Source organism: Polyodon spathula, chromosome 1, assembly GCF_017654505.1.
Source record: "Polyodon spathula isolate WHYD16114869_AA chromosome 1, ASM1765450v1, whole genome shotgun sequence".
In the NCBI taxonomy this organism is placed as follows: Eukaryota; Metazoa; Chordata; class Actinopteri; order Acipenseriformes; family Polyodontidae; genus Polyodon; species Polyodon spathula.
In genome coordinates, this window is record NC_054534.1 from 42,803,005 (window position 1) to 42,828,057 (window position 25,053).

Here is a 25,053-nt window from a genome sequence, read left to right on the forward strand (position 1 = left end):
ATGTCCCTGTCTGCAAGCTGAGGTCCTCCGACTCTGGCCTGCTTGTTATCCCCAAGCAAAAGTGCACCACACTTGGAGAACGCTCGTTTAGCTTCGTGGCTCTGACTCTTTGGAACTCTCTCCCAGCTTTGGTGCGTGATGCTCCCATCGTCGCTCACTTTAAATCAACTCTCAAGACCCAAGTTCTCTCTTGCTTTCCATGCCTTCCATGATATCTGCTATTAGCTGCTGTGGTGCTGCTAATATTTCACATATTATGTTACTGTCATGTATTATGCACTTTCTGCTGTATGTAATGTACTATTTCATGTATTATGCTACTATCATGTATTACACACTTTCCTCTATTTAATGTATTATGCATTTTTTTCTCTATATATCATGTATTAAGCATTATTTGTTGTTACTGCATCTTGTAAAGCGCTTTGGGATGGTGTTCCACTATGAAAGGCACTGTATTGATTGATATATGAACACCCAATATCTCTCACAAGCACCTGGGTACATATTGTTACTTTATCACAACAAAAGGAATACGCTTAGTTTTTTTTTTTTGTTGTTTTGTTTTTATTTTGGTGCATATGTATAGCTATTATGTACTATATATCACTTTACAGTACAATAATAAAGTAGTCAATGCAAAGAGGCAGTGGATTGCACTGATCGCCGGTTTATTTTGACACTGTCACTATTTTTGCTTTGAAAATAACTGGTTATTTTTTTAGCAATCATTTTTAACGTTTTACCCTCTCAAAGTGCTTAACACAGAAAACCTGTTCCTTCGACTCTCTGATTGGTTAAGTGTTGTGTCAAGACATCACACATTTCTCAGAGCGTGCTAGTTTACCACTTATTGAAACCAGACTGTGTCTGTCTAAATCACAATATAAATAGAGCAGACCACAAGTAGTGCTGTGTGGGAAACATGATAAATGTGTGTATCTGCTTTCAGGTACTGTATTTATTTATTTTTCCAGGATAAACAAATTCCTGTGTTCCACGGAGCACTACAAATAAAATGAAATAAACCGCACACTTGCAATCCCTTTAAAAGAAACACATTTATATTTAGCCAACGTTTGGGTACCGGAGTACCTTCAAAATAAACCACAGAGGGATAAAGGTGACAAACACATATTTCTTTTCAGTTAATTATTTTCTGGTTCTCCGCTTTGACCGCCTCAATGCAAGACATTCCCAGTGTTACGCAGAATTCTGTATCCCTGCATGATCCCATGCCTGTGCAGATGCAGTTTTTCAAAGCTGGACATGGATGCGCAATATTCCTGTGCTCGAGTCCCGCTGTGTTCAAGCACTGCCATTGAGTTCTGCTGCAGTTTGCAAAACATGTTGAAAACAAGACCAAACTAATTCTGTAGCAAAATAAAACAGCACATTTAACACCACTGATTTTCTACAGTACACTTAGTTTCCTGCGTTGCTCAATACACAAAACCCTTGATTAAAAATAACCTTATAAAATTGTATTTTTCTTTTAAAACAAATTTTTATTTTATTAAAAATGTTACTGTATTTTTTATTAAAATGTTTTTTTTTTGTTTGTTTGTTTTTATACAGCTAAAAGTAAATCAATTAAGTTCTTATTAAATGACCAAGGTGTTACTTTTGGTCAGGCACAGCAAAAAAAGATAATACATGTAAATGCAAGACCTTTAGGAATATCTTTACTTTCCATGGATCAATTACAGCATTTTATTATCAACCTTCTCTCCTAATGGTATGACTCCAAGGAATATATTCCTTCTTTATTGCAATTCACATATGGATGTATATGTAACAAAGGTTACCGAGCAGGCTCTGTTATTAAGACAACTGATGGAGGTCTGTCTACCACTGTTAAGAGTGAAATAAAAGAACACTGAGGACCACATACAGCTGTTAATATGTCATAACAGAATAGGGCAGAACCTAACAGTGTTGCGTGGTTAATTACATTTCCAGCCTTGTAAACCCATGTTGAAAATATCAGCTCTGTATGTTTTTTGTTCCTTTTTCAGATGTTAATAGTTTAACAAAAACACCAGAGCATGAGGTTGTAATGATGAGCAGTTTTCTACAGTGCAATCTTATTGTCCCCATCACAGAAAAAGTACAGGATTGAAACCTCCACTGCAGATCTGCATATCAATTACCCGCAGAAATACCTATAGAATTTGTTCAGTCAAAACAGAGTAACAGTGTTGCTCTTGAACAATTTTACCGGCTCCTGTCAGGCACAGTGCCGGGTCCCACCAAAAGACCAACCGTTCCACTCTCAATCCTTACTTAATACACATTGACATCATTTTGCAGGTGTCAACATTTTTCTATTTGGAACACACACAACTACAGTAAAGTTTAATTACATTTTTTTTAGTGGTATTTTTGAAGCTAATATAGAAAACATATCACTGGTTCCTTTCAGATATTCGTTATTCGAATTCACATCATTAAAGAGGTTGCATAAAATAATGTAGTTAAGAATAAAAATCTCAACTACAGGAGAAGCAGTGACTGGTACCGGGGATGCTGGAGGCTTCTTGGAGATTAAGCTTTTTAAATTAATAAAATTGTGTTTTTCTATTTTTCTGGAGAAATATATATTTAAAAACAAAATATGCTCAAGAAGAGTCATAGTGTAAAAAAACAAAAAAAAAAAAAAAACAAAAAAAAAAAAACAGCCTTACAAAGAACTCAAACTCCCTAAAACTACTTTCAATGTTGACAAATAAATTGCTTCAAATACACGTTTAACAATGTTGGCATCTTTCATACTGGAAAGTTAAGGTAATTATTATTTTATTATCTCTATGCACTTTATTTTCTGAATTTATGTTTAAGGAGCGGTGTTCACAGGTAAAGTTGGTACAAAAGAGTTAAGATTTATCATGCCGCCGGCCACAAATGTCTAGGTAAGATGCCTCGCATAACAATAACAACTTCATTCACAGCTGACTGTTGTCTTCAGGGGATCACAGCAAGCATTCCAGTGCAGGCCTGCATCATGCACTGTGCTGCCAAGTGGTAGACAGCCAGTATAAATTTCTGGCTCCTCTCCTGCATACCATAGTATTTATATAGTCAAAACCAGGGCGTGACAATGGTTTGCATGAATCTCTGTGGGGTTTTTCATTTTTTTCATTTATAAAGAGGAATACAACAGTAACATGTACATACGACTGGTAAAGAATTTATTCTGAAAGCGAAGAAAAAAGTATTGTTGACAAAAGTTTCAGGATCAAACTGTCTGGAGCCCTCCACAGTTCTCTATGTTAGTGATTCACCATGACTTACATCCTGTAATACTGATATCCTAAATATCCATGAAAAGTCTGATACACATCAGAAAACGTGTGGTTAAAATTCCAAAAAAAAAGCCCTCTGCATTAATAATAAATAAAACACCTCCACCAAAATGCAATAGAGTAGTATAAATAGAGGATACTGAATGATCATTTGTGGTCTCCGTTTTTTATTCAATACAGGAGGATGTCCCAGTAAATCACAAGACCCGACAGGGACGAGTATTTAAAGACCTACTCCGAAGGGGAATATAAAACAGAGACCACGAATGATCATTCAGTATTCTGTTTATACCACAAGTATATATTTAAAATAAATAGCAATAACATGTGTACATTTTTTATATTAAATCAAGTAATTCAGGGATTATTTTACCTGACTGATCTTTACATTCATTGTCAACAGACTATGCTTCAACGCAGATTAACTTCGCACCCTGTTTCTGGCCTCTTTGCAACAATCTTTAGAACCATCTTCCAAGATAGATCCTTGAGCTCAGTCTGTCAATTTACATCCTCTCTGTTGTTTCCTACCTTCACCGGTTTTAATGAAGGGGCTACAGGCTAACTAGTCCAAATCAAAATAACAATAGAAATTTGAAATTATTTGAGACATTTTAAAGTTGTTATAAACACACGTATTACGCCAAATTGTTTGAACAACCGACATGCAGCTCCGTCCTGAATTTTAGCAGCACTCCACTGGATTGGAAGGTAAACAAAGACACATTCAAAACTAGTCCGAGTAAGCATGTTATCCACTCATATTATCCCACTCAAGTGAGATAACAAAATATATACCCACGCTAGATATACTAATTCTTGTGGTATAAATATAAGTAATCAACCCTGAGTCCAATATCCTTCTTATATTAAAAGAGGGCATATTCACAAGGTATGTAAGAAACTTACACACCAACCACTATGGACATAAATAACATCACAAGAGTTAATTCCATGGAAAAGAATGTATCCATGACCTGCTATCTCATAAGAAATGCACTGAAGGGTTAATAAAAACTTTACTGATTGACTTCTGGATATAGTTTTTAGTAAGTCCTAAACTCTGACAACCTCAAGAAAGTGTGTCTAAGACCATACCAAGTTTCACTAAAAATAAATTAGATGTAATAATAATAATCTTTAATTTTATATAGCACCTTTCATAGTGGACCACCATCACAAAGCGCTTTAAAAAATATGAGACTAGGGTGTGTGAACTATGCATCAGCTGTACAGTCACTACAACAACGTCTCATCCGAAAGACAGAGCACAAGGAGGTTAAGTGACTTGCTCAGGGTCACACAGTGAGTCAGTGGCTGAGCTAGGATTTGAACCGGGGAGCTCCTGGTTACAAGCCCGTTTCTTTAAACGCTGGACCACACAGCCTCCTATGCAGGCAAATATAATATATAGTAAATAGTATATAGTATCTGTCTTGGGGAACTCCAGACAATAACATATTTAAAGTTTTTTTTATATTTTGGAACGAAAGTACAAAAATAGTGTCTTGTCTTACTTGTTTTCATTGCTGGCGTCATATCGAGGCATTGGATCATAATCATTACCATTGACATCAAAGCTGGCCTGCGAGTCCTGCAATAAATAAATTAAGAAATTCACATCTTTGTTCTAAAAATTTGACAGCAGAACCTCAATGTATATTTTATTGTGTCACATGTTCCCATGGACCTCTCAGAACTTACCCTAACACTACATAACCCTAACCCTAACCCATCGTTCTCCTGCTTACATATGTAACTGAGATGGATTTACCAGTGAGCAGGAGGATGAGGTCCATGCCGGTAAATGTGAAGCCATCTTGAGGCAGGGAATGCAGTTTAAAAGTATTTAAAAGTGGTCAAAATGTAAAAAAAAATAAAATAATTAAATTAAAACAATACACACACCTTATGTAAAAAGCTGTAGCAACACATGGGAACATGTAACACAATAAAATAAAAAGGTTCTTATGTACCCCTTAACACAATACAGTTAAATGGTGTGGGCTAAAGAAATACCCTTAAACACATGATCTAGCGGTGAAAGGTTGTTGATAAATTACTCTACTACAGTAGAAATCACTGAACATCACATTCTGGCAAGCAGTTATGATGGCTGAATTCAGAGTGCACAAGACAGATCTCAGCACATAGTAACACTGACAGTTAAAATCTTTAAGGTAAAAAATTATGCTACAAAATCACACTTTCTGTAATTATATTTGTTTCACATTTTCCTTTTACTCAAAAAAAAACACGTTTCATATTACATGTCCCTTATACAGTGATTTTAAACAAATAAAGTTTTTTTTTTCAATACAGCTAAAATTCATTCCAGCATTCAAATGGTCAAATAAGAAAATATAAATCCAGAATACATTTCTGAAAAGAGCCTTCAAATTTCAATTACACCTCAAAAAAACAGTGAAATGTTGTGGGAAGTTAACTTTTGAATGGTCCATTACACTTCCACGTAAAAATTAACATTCAGCATCACTGCCTCAATTTATTAAAAAATGCAGAAGTATATTTGCAAATTAAGTTTGAGATAGTTTACTGTTAAACTGAGGCAAATATTGTATTATATAAGAAAAATACAATATGGCAGACTGACTAGGTATTTACATTTTGCTAAAGTTTTTTTTTTTTTGCATAATTATCTCATCTTAACTGAAAAATAAAAAAAGCAATCTGAAACAGAAAAGCAGTACCATAAAACTTTAAATAAACGCCCTGGCTTTTATTTAGAATATTTGCCAGTAGCCCCGGTGCCTTCTGGAGACTGGTGAGTATTGTAGGCCAGTGATTATTTGAAGTTTTACAGTATTTCTAATTACAGAGAATGGTTTTGGTGATGTGCCATAACATTTACCACTCTATGTAAATACAAATATATCCAGAACTTTTAGTTTTGAATCCTGAGCCAGTGTGGTTGACCAAAGACAATAACTTACATAATTCTGAATTAGGTCTGGGTGGTTCCGCTCAATCCCGTCATCTAGAATGGTGACCACAACATTCTTACCAGTGTACCCTCTCTTCCACGCTCCTACAATATTCATGTCAGACTGACAGTTGTGGGTGTCATCATTGCAGTGCTAAAAAAGGCAAACAAAAACAAATACATTAAAGTATTGCACTCAGTATTATACACCAATGCACTGACATAATTCAAGTACTAGAGGATCCATCTTACTGATTCAAGTAGTTCTGGCCCGACCCAGACACTGCTGTGGAATGTTAAACAGGCTTCTGTGGTGCTATATCAGGCCAGTTTGTTTGTGTGGTGGAAAAGGGGTATAAGGTGCAGGTATGAGCACGGTAAAAAAATCAAGACAAAATCCAGAATGAACATACACTTTGGGACCAGTTTTTTAAATTCAAGACCATTATAAAAGCATTTTCATAATTATAATTTTGTTCAAGTAGTCCCTGGACACAAAATCATTTTTTTATGACAATACACTGACAGATCTGCACATTATGAAAAACTGCATTTTTATTTCAGCTTGGGTTTCATTAGTATACCATGCATATTAAGGATAATTGATTGATTAATCTTCTCTACCTTAGTGTGGTGTGCGAAAAAGAGACTTCTAAAAACCTTGTTAAAAGGGGCAGCTGGAAGCTGTACCTAATATTTCACAATATCTCAGAATGAGGAAAAAAAGCAAATAATCAAGAAAAATAAACACAGCACCCAAGCATTTGCTATGCAGGTGCAAAAACAGAGCACTATTTGCAGCTCTCTGTCCTTCTCTCTTTCACTTTCTCTCTCTACTCCACAGCACTCTCCTACACACTCCCAAAACTTTCTTTGTTTTTTGTTCTTTTATACCAAATGGCCAGGGGTTAATTCACAATAACTCCATCAAGCACAGGATGGCGACTGTGCGGGTGTAGCAGCAAAGGTGAGAGCTCTGGGGAGCAGAACAGGAGTCCAGGCGACCAACCATGCCTGATGATGCAGCAACGTAGGCAGAACTAATTTATTGAAACACATTGTTTAGGGACATTGCGATACCTGCACGGTGGGTATCTTAATAGTATTATCTACAACAAATCGACAATAACAATCCAAAGCAAATTTGCTTTTGTTACAGACTTTCTAACACGTCTGGAATAAACTATTTTGGCTGTTACAGTACTTAATTAACCCCTTGTAAAAAGAAACAAAAAACAAAAAAACAAAAACCACACAAAACTGCTTAAAGGTGGGTTGTCATGACACAAAAAAGTAATTATTGAATGCAGCTATACTTTCTAAACATGGCCAGAAAATCACATTTGTTGCTTATAAAGGTGAAAAAAAGGCATATTTGTGGCTAGACCACTGTCAAGTCTTCGATTCCTCTACCTGGAAGAGCGAGCATGTGTGACGTCACACCAGGACATTCACAATGTAAACACATGCAGTAAGATCGTAGGTGACAGAAGTGAGGCGACGAACACTTCTAAATGGTTAGTAGTAGACCTACATTTAATGTGCATATAGGTTTATGCAGTCAACATATTGTATATGCTGTTAATTTGTTAAATTAGCTCAATATCATTGCTATTTTACCCTACACATACAGTCTAGCCTGGCATAGGCAAATATGATCTAACAATTTATAAAATGTAAAAAAAAAATCACAAACTACAAGCTTCAGTGGCCTCATTCCAATATTAGTTTACCTAATTTAACATTAGGTAGTCCAAGATTAGTGCAAACCAGGGTCTGTAAAACCATTGGTAAAAGTTATTTCGCTATTAACAAAAATAAGTTTGTTTACCTTTTCTGCACTTGGGTCTCTCTTCATGGTCAGTTTCAGGTTTTAAATTTTAATTTCTTGGCAGTATATTCACGCCTCAAATCTTCTTACTGCTTTTAGTGAAAAGCTTGTGCCAAGCGCATATGTTCACAGTGAATTTAGAAGGACATCACTTGATTATTGCATCTGCATACCTGCACCTTATAAAAACATGAGATTGGGAGGACTCGCACAACTTACGCCGAATTATTGCACAAATCAATATAATAATTCTTGAATACACAGTAAATAATGTAAGGTAGCCTGGCTTCAAAGTAAAATACAAATGTAATAAATTCAACACAAAGCAATAATGTTTCAAAGAAGGAATTGTTAAACTAAGCTTAAACCAGAACGTACCATCGAATAATGTAATTCAGCCATACCATCTTAAACATGATCTTATGATCCACGGCAAGTAAGATATGTTTTATAAAAACACAGTCAAAGTGAAAAGAAATCCAAGTTACAAAAAGAGCCAAGCCATGAAAAGGAGAGCTCAAAAACACAAAAGTTATAAGGAACATGTGTGGGGCAAACATGGTCCTCATTAAATAGGCACAATTATAAAAGCAGGTGGTGGGGCACTTCAAGTGGCGCTCTGCAGCTCTTTAAAAATAATAATAATAAATAAAGGTAAAGTTTAAATTAAGATTGGCGATCTAAATAATCTGGAGTGATCAGGAGGCACAAGATCAAGTTCGGGAGTCGAGATGAAAGACTACAGGAATGCAAGGAGACGATCATTACACCTCAGCAGTGAAGCCTTTTGTTCTTTGTATATCTCCAGTGGCTGGAAACTCATGAAGATATACCAATGGCACTGGCGTGTTGGAGCAACCGTACACTACACATTTATTTACCATGGTGTCTCCCCTGACTGTTTACATGTATGACTGATAAGGGTTTTGGTGAGAGGAAATGCAGTAAAGCAGCAGGTAGGTCTGCAAGCTTGTCCTGATGTGAAATCACACATAAATTAGCTGCAGCTTCGAGTGAACTGAGTTTTTTTATACACTTAGTGTTAAAACCTACACATAAAAACTACTCTGATACTTTTACTGACCTACCAACAGTACTATACAAGTAAATTCTGAAAAAAATGAAAAATTATGACACTCCAGCTTTAATATAAAAAGGAACAGTCGTACAGGTACCACAGTAGCAGGAGCAGTTTACACAGCCTCAGAGTTTCTGATCACATCATAAATTCCAGATTTCTTAAATCCATTGATGGAAATGTTCGGTCTGCTTTTAATTTTATTAAGTAAACTGGCTTCATCACTCACTGCTATGCTCCTATTCACTTTCACGTCTGCCACATTCTTTCCCTTGCCCAGTGCTTCTTTAACCTGTGCTGTATGCCACATTCTGATTGGTGGAAGAATTATTGTCGATCCAATCAAAACCGCCAATAAAGCCAAACTAAATTTCCCACCTAAATTTCCCGTTATACAGTATATAGTAAATATGGACTGGAGAGGAGGGCTGGAAAATTATTGTTATATTATAGTGAAGATTATTGTTACTGACAGGGCTATAATGCCCAAAGCTACAATAGTCTTCCTGAGGGGCATTTCATTTTCCACTATGAGCTGCAGTACATATTTAATATATGAATCACTCAAGAAAATAAGTGAGGCAAGGTTGGGTATTAAATATGACTTTACATATTTTGTTTAAATATAGCTGATACAGCATATGTAAATAAATATTGCATAACTGCTGCATAATCCAGTTTACATCCCGGCCGTCTACATATCTGTTTACATCATAGAGCTGAATTTGTTTGAATTTCAGAAAACAGTGACAGTGATGTTTTAAATTCCCATTTTAGTGTTCTTTCTTTTGTAGTATGTTTTGTAATTAATTTTCTGTTAAGTCTCAGAATCACTATTCAGCAGTCTCTTCACATTCAGCCATTTCTCTTGTTGTGAGGAGTGGAGATGAAAGGCATTTCATTGAAAAGGGGCAAGACTGACAGTGATGTGAACCAATCACATGACAGAGAGACTACTGCCCAGAGGTGTAAGGATGTTAGGGCAATAGTTCAATCTACTTTTGCTCCTTTGATGAGGTTTTAACCAAATCACACACACACACACACACACACACACATATATATATATTGTGGTAATGTGGTAGAAGACCAACATGTAAGCCTGAGGTTAAGAAAAACATTGTTCCCAGAATAAAGGGTTTTTAGGGGTAGGTACTCCAGGCTGACTACTAGATGTTCCCTGTCAGCTAAATGAGCTGCCCAGGAAAACTACATTTCCCAGAAATCTACAGGGCCAAATGGCAATCAGCCTACAATGGGTTCACTTTGTTAAGCAAAAGTTTGTTGGGTACTTAACAGTGTGAACAGATCATTCAAGCTAATTACTGTGTATAAACGCGTCCCTTGGTCGTCAGTGGGGGTTGGTGGCTTACGGCGGTAGAAGGAGAGTTGCATGATTTACGGAGAAAAAGAGAGTTGTTGTGAGTACCAATGAAGAGCATTTGGGTAAGAGAAATGGCGAGTAAATGTATAGTAAGTATCTTTGAAGGAAGCTAGGTTTTGTTTGGTTTGTTTAATTCGTAAAGTTACAAATAGAAGTGGCTTGTTTTGAATGCCAACAACTGTGCAATTATTCTCAGAATTATAACCCTGCACCATCCACTATATATATATATATATATATATATATATATATATATATATATATATATATATATATATATATATTTGTTCATATTTGTCACAAAGAGTGTTTTTCCAGCCAGCAGTGCCGGACCTCTGTGCGAAACCTGACGGAGAAAGTTTTAGTTATCGCTCCAAAGTGGAGTTTAAAAACTGCACTTAAAATGAAGTTCTGTGTCTGACTCTGTGCGTGTAAGGGTGAAAAGTGAGCCTCAGCCGTAAGGCTACGTGTTACAATACATACATATTAGTTGTTTTAATTGATTAAAGATTCATCAATTAATCATGCCTGTGGGTTTTGATCGCTTAAAAAATAATTGATTAATTTAATCTACCCACATGCTGTTGCAAAAAGCAGTGTGAGAAAGAAATCTAGAAAGATGACAGAGAGTACTTCAAAAGACGGTGGGAAACAAGTTTCAAGGAGGTATAGCCAACATTTTGCCATCGCTCAGAACAGTGTTTTTCAGGGATATTAGGATGGGCATCAAGACTTGACTGGAAAATACATTTTTCTGAATTCCTGCCGATTGTAAATGCTCCATGGTAAATGGCAGACTCAGTGATTCTCCAGCATGACTGACTCTGTCAACTATCCAGGCAGGGATCACATTTAATCTGAGCAACCCCCATCCGCAGAGCTGGTGTTGTTTCAGACCTATTGTAGCTCAGCGTCTCTAACGTCCAGACCGCCTTCACTTGAAAGGGTAGCGTTGGCGGGTGATAATATCAAATCAAATCAAAATCTAGATTTAGATATGGGTTTGGTTTATAAATGTGTGTGTGTGTGTGTGTGTGTGTGTGTGTGTGTGTGTGTGTGTGTGTGTGTGTGTGTGTGTGTGTTTTAGTTTAATTTACGTGATCTGCTGTATGCAGAATGTAGAAAACGATCAAACATTTTATTAAACAAATCTTTAATAAAGTTACAATAAAAAAATTAGCTGGACAAACATTACAATTACTATTCGTAATAGCATTATTTAAAGACCAGTCACAGGTATACTGTAATAACAATATTGTAATAATAATAGTAAAATATTTAATTTACCAGGTTTTGCTGTGAAACAATTAAATGGGCTTTTAAATCCTCCATATCCTTACTTTCTCATTTAAAAGTGAAATGAACAATGAGAAAACGAGAGCACAGCATTTAAGTGATTACTTTTTTTGTATTGGTGTTATTACAGTTACGAATAGTGACTGTAATAAGGTGTATCCGTCTTAAATATATATTATAATTTTATTTTGCTGTTTATTAGAAGAGGTGGGGGCAGCAAAAAAAATATCTCTGAAGAGGGCGTAGCAAAAAAAGTTTGGAAACCACTGACTCAGAAGGAAGATAAAAAATTACTACAACTTGCAGGATTTCCAAGTTTATCTTATCACCTGAGTCGCAAGTAAACTTATTTTTCTTATAAACAATATATTCAATTACTTTAAATCTGTACCAGCTATAGTCTTAATTATGGCATATTCAGCTAAATAAATTAAAACTAAAACAAAATAGCACTCAATTCAATAAATTACCTGAATTAAATGCCAAGATTAAAACACCATATATATATATCTATATATATATATATATATATATATATATATATATATATATATATATATAAGCAGATAGAGAAACATCACTATTAAGGCTATGTTTACAATTCGAGAGAGAGAGAGAGAGAGAGAGAGAGAGAGAGAGAGAGAGAGGCATTAATATTGGGTAAATATGGCACTGTAAATCTTGTTTAAATTCCCTTCTCTTTTATTGCACATATGGCATATGTTTAGTTAATTATTGTTCACTCGAAAAACAACCTGTTTCATTAAACTGCGCTTTTTATTTCCATGTTGCAACTTTATAATCCATTTTTGTCAATCCAAATCAAACACTGTTTAAAAAGCATTGGTAATTAAATAGTTTTGAAATGATGTCAGCAATGCTGTTTACTGGTTGGCTCATTTGCAGTTCCTAGCATGTACCAAACCAGAGCTAATGCATCCTCCTCAGGTCTGTTATTCCACTTAGATTGTGGATTTAATCTCATGATTTGTTTGTGTTCTTTGAGAGCGCAGATAATTTGTGTTTTTCAGTGTTTTGGTATGTTACCATAAACTAATTTACTACCTATCCCCACATGCCTTTTGCTTTTGAGCATAACTTTCAAACTGTAATAAATAAAAACATCATCCTTATCGGGTGGCAATCCAGGTCTTGGGTGGAATCAGTTCAGATGTTCACTGGCAAACTTGCATTGACACAATTAGCAGTCTATATACATTTTAATGTACCTATAGTCATTTCCATGCATAAAATCATAGATTCGTCAGGAAGTTATAAAAACGGCCACCTGGACACAGACAAAGATATTTACAGTATTCCTTTGAATTTAAGACACTCTTTCTAAACCAAAAGGCTTCCATCTTAAATTTAAGTATAGTGATGCAGGTATTATATTTGCCAATGAAAGGCATGACTGCCGAACTACACAAATAGGAAAGTAACTGGCTGCTGTGAAAAGACAAACATAAACGCAGCTGCCCCATCTCCAATAATCAATAACATACAGGCAGCCATTTTCAAAGAAGCGTCATTCGCATTCCTGAGGAATTCAAAGAAAAACTTACGATTTCAGCGTTTTGTTATTAGGCTCAGTTCTAACAAACAGCACCAGCTTTGTTTGGAATATCTGTCTGGAACAACTGGAAATGAGAAGCAGCAAATAACTGTAATGCTCTGTGTGACAGGAGACGGCCACAACGGCCTCCATATGCCGTTTTCTTATGTGCGTAATTGAGGTTGTATCTTTGTAAATACATCTTTATTTGATGTTTTTTTTTTCCCTCAAATTGACGTGTCTATGTTACACTCTGTCAGAATTTGGTCAATTACCAACAAAAATAACCATTCATGACAGGAGTATTTAAAAATGATCAAAATGATCAAAATCATCAAAGATCAAATTATTTGGTTCAAATTGCGAACAGAAAACATCAAACAAGCAAAGAATGAAACAGAAAAGAACAGACAGCTTCTTCAGTCTTTGAATAAATAAAAACATTTAAGGTTTTCTCGTTGTCCAAAAACAGTCTCTGTCTTTTTTACTTTATTAAATATGTCTGCTAAAACAGTATCTCATTTACAGTAACTCATTATAGCATCTACAATGTAACTGCAGCAACTTGGAGAACAACAAAGAAGGCCTTCTAATTAGTTACAGTATTTATCGTTCTTATATGGCCCTTCATTTTAAGAACCAGTAAACGTTTATGATAAGCATTTGCTGTCTTTCAGTTTTAAAACTATGGTTCACAACATAACATAGTGGAATAATCACAGTACTACCATGCAGTAATCAGGTTTCTCGACCAGCGCTGTTGAGCGTTACGGGACACTACGTTGCTAACTGGAAAAATGACGCTGTAATCAGACCGCTACTCTGTGTTTTCAGTTTGCTTAACGGCCAAATAATAATAATAATCCTGTTAAACATTGTTGATTATTCCTTTATGTGAGAAGTTGATTTGCTTAAAATACTTCTTTCACCTCTGAATCAATGGGTTGGTTGTGACAGCATGTTCTTTAGTTTTGTGCGTGTAATGCATGCGACACAGAGACGAGATTGAACTTCACTGAACTTTATTAGCAAATTCCCCTGTTGACAGATGAGACTAGATCCTGGGTGCGCCCCTGATACACAGCTCTGTAACAAGCAACACCGTTGCAGATCTTTATTATTATACCATAACTACGTTCCCTCTAAGACTTCAATTTAGTTAGCCATTGTGGCTAAAGTAACTTAACATTTTTTAGCCACACTGGAAAAACTTTACCCACTTAACAATACTATAAACAAGTTATAAACATACTGTTTCAGCAAGGTAAAAAGATGTGTATTTTATCTGAAAACATGCAGATATTTGCCATAAAATGCCAGACCCTACCATTTACAATACATATAATTACAATACAGTGAAAAAGTATTTGCCCCCTATCTGATTTTCTGCATTTTTGCATATTTCTGACACTGAATGTTATCAGATCTTCAACCAAAATCTAATATTAGATTAAATGGACCCTGAGTGAACAAATAACACCAAATTTTGAAACTTATTTAATTTATTCATTAAAGAAAGTTATGCAACACCCAATGCCCCAGTGTGAAAAATTAATCGCCCCCTTAGACTCAATAATGGTTACGCCACCTTTAGCAGCAATAACTGCAACCGCTGTCTCTCACAGCGCTGTGGAGGAATTTTGGCCCACTCCTTCATGCAGAACATCTTCAACATTTGTGGGTTTTCAAGCATAAACTGCTTGTTTCAGGCCCTGCCACCACATCTCAATGGGGTTTAGGTCTGTACTTTGACTAGGCCACTCCAAAACTTTAAATTTCTTGTTCTTCAACCATTCTGATGTAGACTTACTTGTGTGTTTCAGATCATTGTCTTGCTGCATGACCCAGCTGTGCTTCAGCTCCAGCTCGCGGATGGATGGTCTGACATTCTCCTATAGAATTCTGATACAGAGCAGAATTCATGGTTCCTTCAATGATGGCAAGTCATCCAGGTCCTGATGCAGCAAAGCACCCCCAGATCATGACACTATCACCACCATGCTTGACCTTTGGTATGAGGTTCTTACTGTAGAATGCAGTGTTTGGTTTTCCCCAGACATAACGGGGCCCATGATGACCAACAAGTTCTACTTTTGACTCATCTGTCCATAGAACATTGTTCCAGAACTGCTTAGGATCATCCAGGTGCTTTTTGGCAAAACTTGAGACAAGCATTCATGTTCTTCTTAGTGAGCGTGGTTTCCGCCTTGCTACTCTGCCATGAGTCCCATTTTTGGCCAGTGTCTTTCTGATGGTGGAGTCATGAACACTGACCTTAGCTGAGGCGAGAGAGGCCTGCAGATCCCTGGACGTTGTTCTAGGGTTCTTTGTGACTTCCTGGACGATTTTACACCTTACTCTTGGAGAGATTTTGGCAGGATGGCCACTCCTAGGAAGATTCACTACTGTCCCAAACTTTCTCCATTTGGACAATATGGCTCTGACTGTGATTTGGTGGAGCCCCAGATCATTAGAAATAGCTTTGTAACTCTTTCCAGACTGATAGGTATCAACAACTTTTTTCCGGAGATCTTCAGGAATTTCTTTTGATCGTGGCATGATGTGCTTCTAGAACCTGTGTGCTGACAACTTCAATCTGATGGTAAGGGCCAAAGTTAGTCAGATTTATATTGGGCAGGGCTGGCCCAAATTAGGCCTGATTGTTAACAAAGTATTCAAACAGCTGACCCTAATTATCCCTTTAATTGGGTTGAGTTAACTAGATGCAATAACTTTTTTCACACCTGAAGATTGCATGTTTGATTTCTTTGCACACCAAACAAATGAAAGAAGCACCAAATTTTGGTCTATTTTTTTCTCTCAGACTCCCTCCAAAATTGTGCCAGCAGACAGTGATATTAGTGTATGTTAATATTAATGCATCCCTGAGCAAACGCAGCTCTAGTTACACAAGCTTGTGCTAATGTGATTAATAATATTAGTAGGATTGTACAGCCACTACTGTGTTTAAAAACATTTTTTTTTTTTTACCATGTTCTTTCACCTGTGACTACTGTAAAATACTGCACTGATTCTAACATTCTAAAACTCAAAAAATCATAGTGAGACAAATCCTTCTTTTTAAAATAATAAATGTGTTTATTATTTTATTAAATTATTCCTCCTTTGAATCCAATTTGTTACTATTTCTAAAATATATTTCAACACATTTTAAAGAGATAGCAAACAATGGCAAAAAAAAAAAAAAAAAAAAAAAGAAACTTAGCTTGAATCTAGATCTTGAAGCTGCATGTTTCTGGCTTGCCGTCTGTGAACATGTTCTTTTGTGACCAGAGGGCAAGTTTGAAACCAAGACTGCTTCACCTCCCTGTGACTAGTATCATGGTCATATTTTAGTTGCGTGCATGGGTGACTGGTATTCCTTGGGCTGCATCTTCTGGAACATGATTCTGGTAATTGGTCTTTATATAATTTTTTTTCCCCCGTTTGGATGCCATGTGGGTTTTTTGGTTTTTGTTTGTTTGTTTGTTTCTATTATTAGAGCCTCTGTACTCCAGTTTGTGGCATGCATATTTTACGTGATCAAGCTAAAGAGCTTTCATTTGGTAAAATGAAATCAAACTAAACATTGAATGTTCTGGCAGTCTACACAAGTACATTTTTCAAAGCCTTTGCCACTGTAGCGAATTAGCTGAATAGTTGAACCGCAAGGGAAAATGTTTTGCTTGTGACGAGCAGCTAGCGGGAATGTAGCATAACAAGCTGGGTTAAAAAAGTAAATCGTTCAGATGAAGAAGAGTAATGTATATTCCTAACAGTTTTGAGATATTCAATCTTTTTTATTTCAAGGTCTTTAGAAAAAAATCCAAAGTTCCACAATTTTACAATAATCCTTTTGTATGGCTTCAGGTTCCCATAGATGGATTTTCATACAGTATGTAGGTTTTAAAATATAAAATGTGGGACACAGTACATGTCCAGTTTTACTTATGGTAAGTGGAAAAAACATTTATGTTGTATATTCCTTAATTATTGAACAACAGTCACAAATGGGTTTTCCACTTATTCTTGCAAGCACACGTGTGATCAAGTGTAAATTACATCTCTTAATGGTGCAACAACCACATATATATATATATATATATATATATATATATATATATATATATATATATATATATCAGAAAAAAAGCAAAACTCCACAATCACATGGTCACAGCAAAGTTTATTAGAATATTTAAAACGTGAGATGATGCACGTTGTTAGTATAGCTTTTTTTTCAATAAGTAACCTATATTATTTTAACTACAAAATAACTACAAATAATACACAATACAATTACAATAATACAATTCACATGCAGAAACTGCTACTATGCAGTAGGCTATGATTGAAAAAAAAAGTCGTGAATTAAAAAAAAAAATGTTTAGAAAACCTAACATTTATGCTAATTTTGAAAGAAGAATAAAAACAACACTAATTATATCCACATAATTGTAGGCCATGTTAATGTTTTGAAAGGTAAAAACAGGTTTCTCAGTCGGACAGAAACGGCAAAAATCTAGTTTCTCCTCAGTGGAATGGCGTACATGCTAGGGAGTACGTCAACCTACGACGCAGACTGCATCTACCTGCTGACAGCCATAGATATAGAACATTATCCTGACAACTACTTCCACAAAGCGTAAGCATGTGCACGGCTTGTCCTGCCTTGCCTGCAGGGGGTTGAGAGGATCTCCGTTTCTTTCCTCGCCTGGCCCCGCCTTCACTCCCGCCCCCCTGCTCCTCCCAACAACATGCTGGGAAAAATTCCTGGTGAAAACACTGGTAATTGCAGGGCAGTATTGCCACGTGTGAAATCTTTAACGATAAAGCTGAAACGAAAATGCTTTTATTTGCTTCGAAATCATTTAAAAGCTCAGAATTAGCTCAGTTTTATACGGTATTCAGTACATATTTTACTGAAGTATATGGTGTGTTTTACATAGACAAAAATCTAAGATAATATTTAGTCCATAGTAACATGCGTCCTAGCTTTGGCCAATTTAAAAGGCTAATTTCCGTTCAACAGATTTCGCTAGGCTACTTGTAAATACATCCACAACAACACAGTAATCAAAGGGTCAAAATCTTCATTCACTATTCATGAGATTTTTACTTACACCAGGAATAGTGTAGTGCATTGGTTGTGTGAAGTGTAACAAACTGTACATTGGAGAAACACAACTGTGTTTAGCTCATCGCTTTGTGGAACATCTATGAAGTATAAGAATAAACACCTCTACATCTCCTGTTGCCAGACATTTTAACACAAATGACCACACTGCAGAAGACATCACCATTTGTGGGATAAACTGTTATGGGACCGATGCAGCCAGGAAGCAAAAAGAATGCAAATTCATTTTTGAATTAGGCACTTTGGGACCTCTTGGAATGAAGTCATCATGCCATCATCCTCTGGAACTTTTCTTTTGAAAGACAACTTGTTTACAGCAACAGCAACACTGCTTTTTCCACCCAGCTGAAGAAGGACTTGTAATCCAAAAAATCCTGATGTAATTGATTTTTTACCAATTATTCACATTTTTGTGTTCCTACATTACCTTTTTCTTTTTGATTTTTGCACCTTATGGCACACATACATATTTATATATATATAAATCAACTAATTTTAATTTCAGCAACATGAAAAAATGCTAGTCTGCCCTTTGTATTCATTTTATTTAACAGGTTTCGTTATTCATCTTCTACTACCCTGATTACAGGCCTCTGAATTGTTATGAATTCAATCATTATAAAGCACACTGTATTCAGGAGTTGACCTTCAACCAAGTTGCCTTGTTTTTAAAAACATACAAACATTATTATGGGAAAGTGACCTTAAATCTCCAACTCAACTGAGATCTTCACACATTGTTTTCTTTAAGACATATTTATATATTTATTTAAGGCGTCTTGATCTCCGATATGTGGTTTAGTAATTCTATACATACAAAACTGAACAGAAAGGATCAGATCTAATACTGCATAATGTAAACAGGTTGCCATTCTACAAGTAAGGTATAAACCACGATGGGCCGTGAGGTTCCCATGATATATACCACGGCCCAAAGTGGTTTATACCGCTTATAACAAGGATACCTGTCATTTGTGGGAAGAAAAATAATAACACCATAATTTCAACACATTTAAATTAAGACAAAACCAGAAACTTTTATTGTGTATCTATCCACAGTGTAATATAGTCCAAAATGTTATTTCATTTAATTCATTGTTCGCTTATTAAAAATGAATTGCACATGTTTGTTTATTGCAAATATCTGCATCAAACTAGAAACTAGAGGGCTGAGCACAAACTGGATGATGGGCAGAGATTCAAATTACACTAAGGAAGCAAGGAGAGCAGCTGACAGAGAGACTGAAGCTGGAGTTTTGAAGTGAGTTTGTTAACTCGTTATATGCAAGCATTACTATAAAGTTAACTGATATTCTAGTACGGTTTCATTCTTTTGGATCTCAAAATATGTTTTTGTTATTTGTCAGACACCCTTGCATCCAAGTCGTGCCAGATTAAGTTGACCAGACTTTACTCACCAATCCGACTGTGGTGTCAGGAGACAGTAACCCAGTTTCCCGCAGATGTTTAAAATCCAGGCCAACAATTTGGAGGGTCGTGTCTGGCCTTGTCGTTACCTGCTTTTCAAGAGTTTTCCTGACTGACATGAATACATTACTGCTGGTTTTAAACTCGCTGTCAGCAGAGATGTTAAAACTTCTACTGTTAAAATATGTGTTTAGTCCAGCTCAGTGTTATAAAACTGGTCCTTAGATTAACTTCTTGCACTGGCAAAAAATTCCCTTCTATTGTTGAGATTTTTTTTTGATATATTTCCATAAAATGAATGTCCATATTTTTTTCTTTAAGTACATTAACCAGCCCATGCTGTAGTTTTTTTTTTTTTTTTCAATCTTTGTTTCCTTCTGTTTCATTTAGGTGTTCCCAGGATTCGACATTAACCATGGCCCGGTGGTCTGGGGCTGGTAGAGAGTGCAGTTTGGCCGGTAGTTATGAAGCACCACAGGCCCGACTGGGCCAGTTACATTTAACTGGTATAATATACATAGTGCATATGGCTTCCATTTCATGAATCCAGGAAAACCGTCCAGTGTGTCAACAAGCTGAAAATTATTTTACAAACAATTTTTAAAAAACATATCTACGAAATAACCCTAACTTTCCCGCCACGCGTCATATTTGTTGTACAGTCAGAATCTGAGACTGCGTATGAAGTGCTGTGTTGGTGGTACTCGTTCCCGCGGCAAATCTTTTACAAATCTGGTTTTCTACAACTAAGCAACCAATAAGCCAAAAGGAAAGTGCCGAAATCAATAAATCCTAAAGAATATAAAAAAAAAAAAAGAAGACAAACATTTAGAGTGGAGGCTTCATTATGACAGAGAGAAAAAAGTAACGCTTTGCCTTGTTTGGGGTCAGTTTCCCAGACTTGCAGAAAAGAGCAGCTTTATTTGCTGTGAATTAAACATTTCGTTTACATCATATCCAGTCTCACAGTAAGATGTCCCGATGGATACCCATATACGCAATCAAATTGTCTAACACTTTGATTTGGGATCCGATGTGTTCAGGTCAAAAATGCCGTTCACAATCTTTCCAGGACACGCTGGTATCACTCAGCAAGATTGGCGCCGACTTGGGAGAGACTAAACAAGCAACAATGCTCTAAGTAGGACTGTTATTATTTTGTATTATGAATATTGTTTTAATAGTGTTTATTAGGATTAGGGATGGGAATTTAGAATAGTTTCCTAGTTGAATGTATTTTTATGCATTTTTATATATTCGATTACCCGAACTCTGGTCCCTTACGCTACAAAAGATAAAAGACAAATGCGTGTGCACAAGGAGACAGCATAACAGTGTAGCCAGTAAAGTTTAGCCGGTTTCACAAAGTGTACAAACAATGTCGAAGACAAGATTTCTTCGTTTTGTACCCTATTTCCGTAGGCACGAGTTTTCTTTTGTTTACTGAATTAAAATACACTGAACTCAATAAGCAGCAACGTCACAGTGAGTATCTCTTCCAATTAAAGCAACAGTTGCATAATATTGCACAAACCACCAAATAATTTTTGCTGTAGTATATTCAGAATAAAATAACACCTATAATATAGTAAACTAAATATTCTACATCTGTTTAATTCTAACAAATAATATTTATAACCTAATCTTAGTGTAAATATTGTAACCTGGCCAAAATAGAAAATACATTCCAACATTACAATAGTTTAACATTACTAATTACAACTAGCCATCAAGTACTGACATCAGATTAATCAAAGTCAAGTTACTTTGTTTATTCAATAACCTGTAAATAACTCAAAACAAGGATCCCTGGTTGTACTTTTAATGGTCAGTGCAAATGTTGCCGTTACTCCATCCATTCACAGAAAGTCAACAGTAGATGTTTTACATTGAACTGCAGTCCAGAGTTAAAAAATGACTCCTTTCCAACTCCAAGTATCTTGCCTTTTCTTATAGTCACTGCATTGTTGTGCTTAACATTTAGTATGTATTTATATTTATCATAATGTTAAATGACCTTTCTAATTTCAATGTTACCCACGTTTGGATTACTGTACTCCTTTTAGCCCTTGCTATATACATGTTAATTGGCTGAAGTAACATATATTGAAAGGCATCGTTTAGCCACTTTCTTTTGAGACATGGGCTCTCTTTGGTTCCATACACAGTTAGAAACATACTGAAAATAAAAACCATCATGAAAAAATATATAAATATATTGGGCAAGATAAAATTACATCCGGGCCAGTAAAAACACTAGCGCAGTGGCCCGAGGGGCCAGTAGTAGTAGTAAAATCTAAACGCAGAGCTCTGGTTCCTCATCAACTGTTGTGTCTGTTCTTGCTGGTGCACTTATTTTTTTTTTTCAGATGGACTGCTGTCTTCATTCAGAAAGTTGGTGTTGTATCAGTTATGTGGATTTTCATCCCCAAATACATTAAAGGAAACAAGTGAAATGCCACTCATTTTTTTGGCAGGGGTTTTGTAACTAAGAACAAATAAAATGGCAGTTTGCCATGGAATTTAGAATGTAGTGGTGCATCGTGATTTATTTAGTGTGAAGCGGCTCATTAGTATGCAAGCCATGGTATACGCTAGATATACGCACGGTCATGTGATCCTGTTTAACCAATCAGATTTTATTTTTCCAAGCCGTGTTATAAATACAATTTAATATAGAGTCATTTTAAAGATTTACTAGAGCTTTTATTTTGCGTTACAGAGTTAGACAGGTGAATAATCCAGTGATGTTTGTTGATTATATTTTTTAAATGGTGAGGAAATATTGTGTTCACTCTGTTACATGTTACCAAATTATTAACTTGGCATACAATGTTGTTGAAATTCTCAATAAGCATTTGTTTCCCATAAACCTTGAAATTCCACAGCTCTGGTAAATTCAGGTCAAAGTAGCAAATGCAGGTCAAACAATAAGTTAATCATTAACCAGAATCCCATTTAGGTCTTATGCCCTCCATAAAAAAAATAAATTAAAAAAAATGATGGTTCACTGAAATCTTACAATAGTTAAACAAAAATAAAAAAGGTTGACAATGTAAAGCAACAATCATCATGTTACTATCCCATGTTTTGTATCTTATCTCGGTGACAGTAATACATTTTCCTGCCACTAGACAATTTATGTAGCATTATTTATAATTTTACTTACATTTGTACATTGTACATGATACATCTCACTTTTACAGCATAGTTATAAACAATCATAAAACCCAAACTCACATCTGTTTAAATAATATACTAAGTACTTACATATGTATATATCTAGGCAGTCTTGTGATGCCTCCCTGATGATTGTGATTGATCAATCAATCTATTTTTATTTTATATAGCACCTTTCATAGTGGAACACCATCACAAAGCACTTTACAAGATACAATAAATACAAGAAAGACATGTTGCCATAACTTAAATACACTGTGAGACACTGACATTCCTCTATGGTATCAAAGGGCACACAATTTCATGTACGGAATAATCTACAGAGGTCCTTTAAAAAAGGGGATTCCAAGGTGGGCACTATGTGCAACATTTTGAATCAATTCTGCAGTTTAACGGTAAAGTGTTCCAAAAGCACGATTGCCTTTTATTACAATTCAATTACTCCTGCTACCTTACCTAAACTTTTTTTTTTTTTTATAATGCTGAAAGAAAAGAAAAACTCCAGGGAAATCAGAAATTATTCAGGCAATAACAAAAGACAACTTTGACAGACCAGCATGAATTTAATCAATGCTAACTAGGTATGTATAGTACACTGCACTGTAAGGGTTTGGCTTAATGTGTTTTGTGTTTAATGTGGAACTACAGTAACGGAACTATTATTTTTGGGACCAGCCTGGGGGTTATAAATGTAAGTAATACACAACGCTATACAACTTACCAGCATTATTATTTACTGTTTGTTTGTTACTGGACAAACACAAATAAAAACAAACCTTTGCACCTGGATTACAACTGTCTGTCTGTTCTTTGATCACCTGCACCTGCACACTATTAACCACGTTGCCAGACACAGATATTAATGTTTTCAACCCCTATTATTGTATTATTGGTGGTGTTTTTTTTTTCTTTTTCGTTTCCCTTAATAAGGACACAAGATGCTACTTTTGAGAAATATGGTATTGATGTATTTAGTAGGCCCTGATATTGATGCAATACAGTTATATGATTTGTTTTTGTAATTGATAGTTTGTAGCAGAATTAAATTACATTACATTATACTATTTACTTATCTTTATTTAATGAAGGGTATCGTTGTTTACAAAGAGAGCAGCGTTTCTGATAAAGCAGAGTGCACTGAGGTTATGTTTTGGTTTACTTTGGTTTGTGACAGTAGCACTTAAAGAAAACATTTTAAGTGTATAAGTGCATATGAATGTGGGACACTGAAGCATCAAGGTCAGCATAATGATTTTAAACATATATATTTGTCTAATACCACAGAGCAATACATTCCTGAGTGTTACAGTATAAGGTACATTGCAAATTAATAATAATTATTAAACTTGTATTCTATGACATGCTAAATTGTCATTTAGAGATCTCAATTGAATGTCAAGACATCTCGAAATATTTTAACATATCTAAATCATTTGCAGATATCTTCACATATTCAAAGATATATCTAAATACTTTTAAGATATCTAAAATACATTTAGAGATATCTGAAAATGATTTCCAGATATCTTTAAAATTGAGCTTTAAATTAGATACCTAAAATACATTTTCATATATCTTTAAATAATTTTCAGACATCTGAAATTTGATTTGATATCTCAAAATTACTTCCTGTTCATTTCGAGATATTTCTAAATAATTTTAAAGATATCTGAAAATAACTTCCTTTTTGTTTAGAGATTACTCTAAATGGACAGGAAGTCCATTCTGAAGTCATTTAGAGATGCCTTAATTATTTACAGATATCTCTAAATGAACAGGAAGCCATTTTGAGATCTTAAAATAGTTTAGAGATATCTCTAAATGATTTAGAGATATTTATACATGAACAGGAAGTTATTTAGAAACGTTTCTAAATGACAGTTTGGGATACCATGCTAGTAAAACATAATTTAAA

The 25,053-nt window shown here is 35.4% G+C and overlaps 1 protein-coding gene across 2 annotated transcripts in view; it reads right to left on the reverse strand.

Annotated features, from left to right (window-relative positions):
* The window catches only part of LOC121318956 (proprotein convertase subtilisin/kexin type 5-like), a 213,500-nt gene that overhangs the window by 162,083 nt on the left and 26,364 nt on the right, over positions 1-25,053 (reverse strand). For both annotated transcript variants that reach the window (XM_041256193.1, XM_041256183.1), the window contains exons 4-5: positions 6,260-6,403; positions 4,823-4,899 (exon numbers count right to left, since the gene is read on the reverse strand). In XM_041256193.1, coding sequence (XP_041112127.1) covers positions 4,823-4,899; positions 6,260-6,403 — 221 coding nt within the window. The remainder of the gene's footprint in view (positions 1-4,822; positions 4,900-6,259; positions 6,404-25,053) is intronic.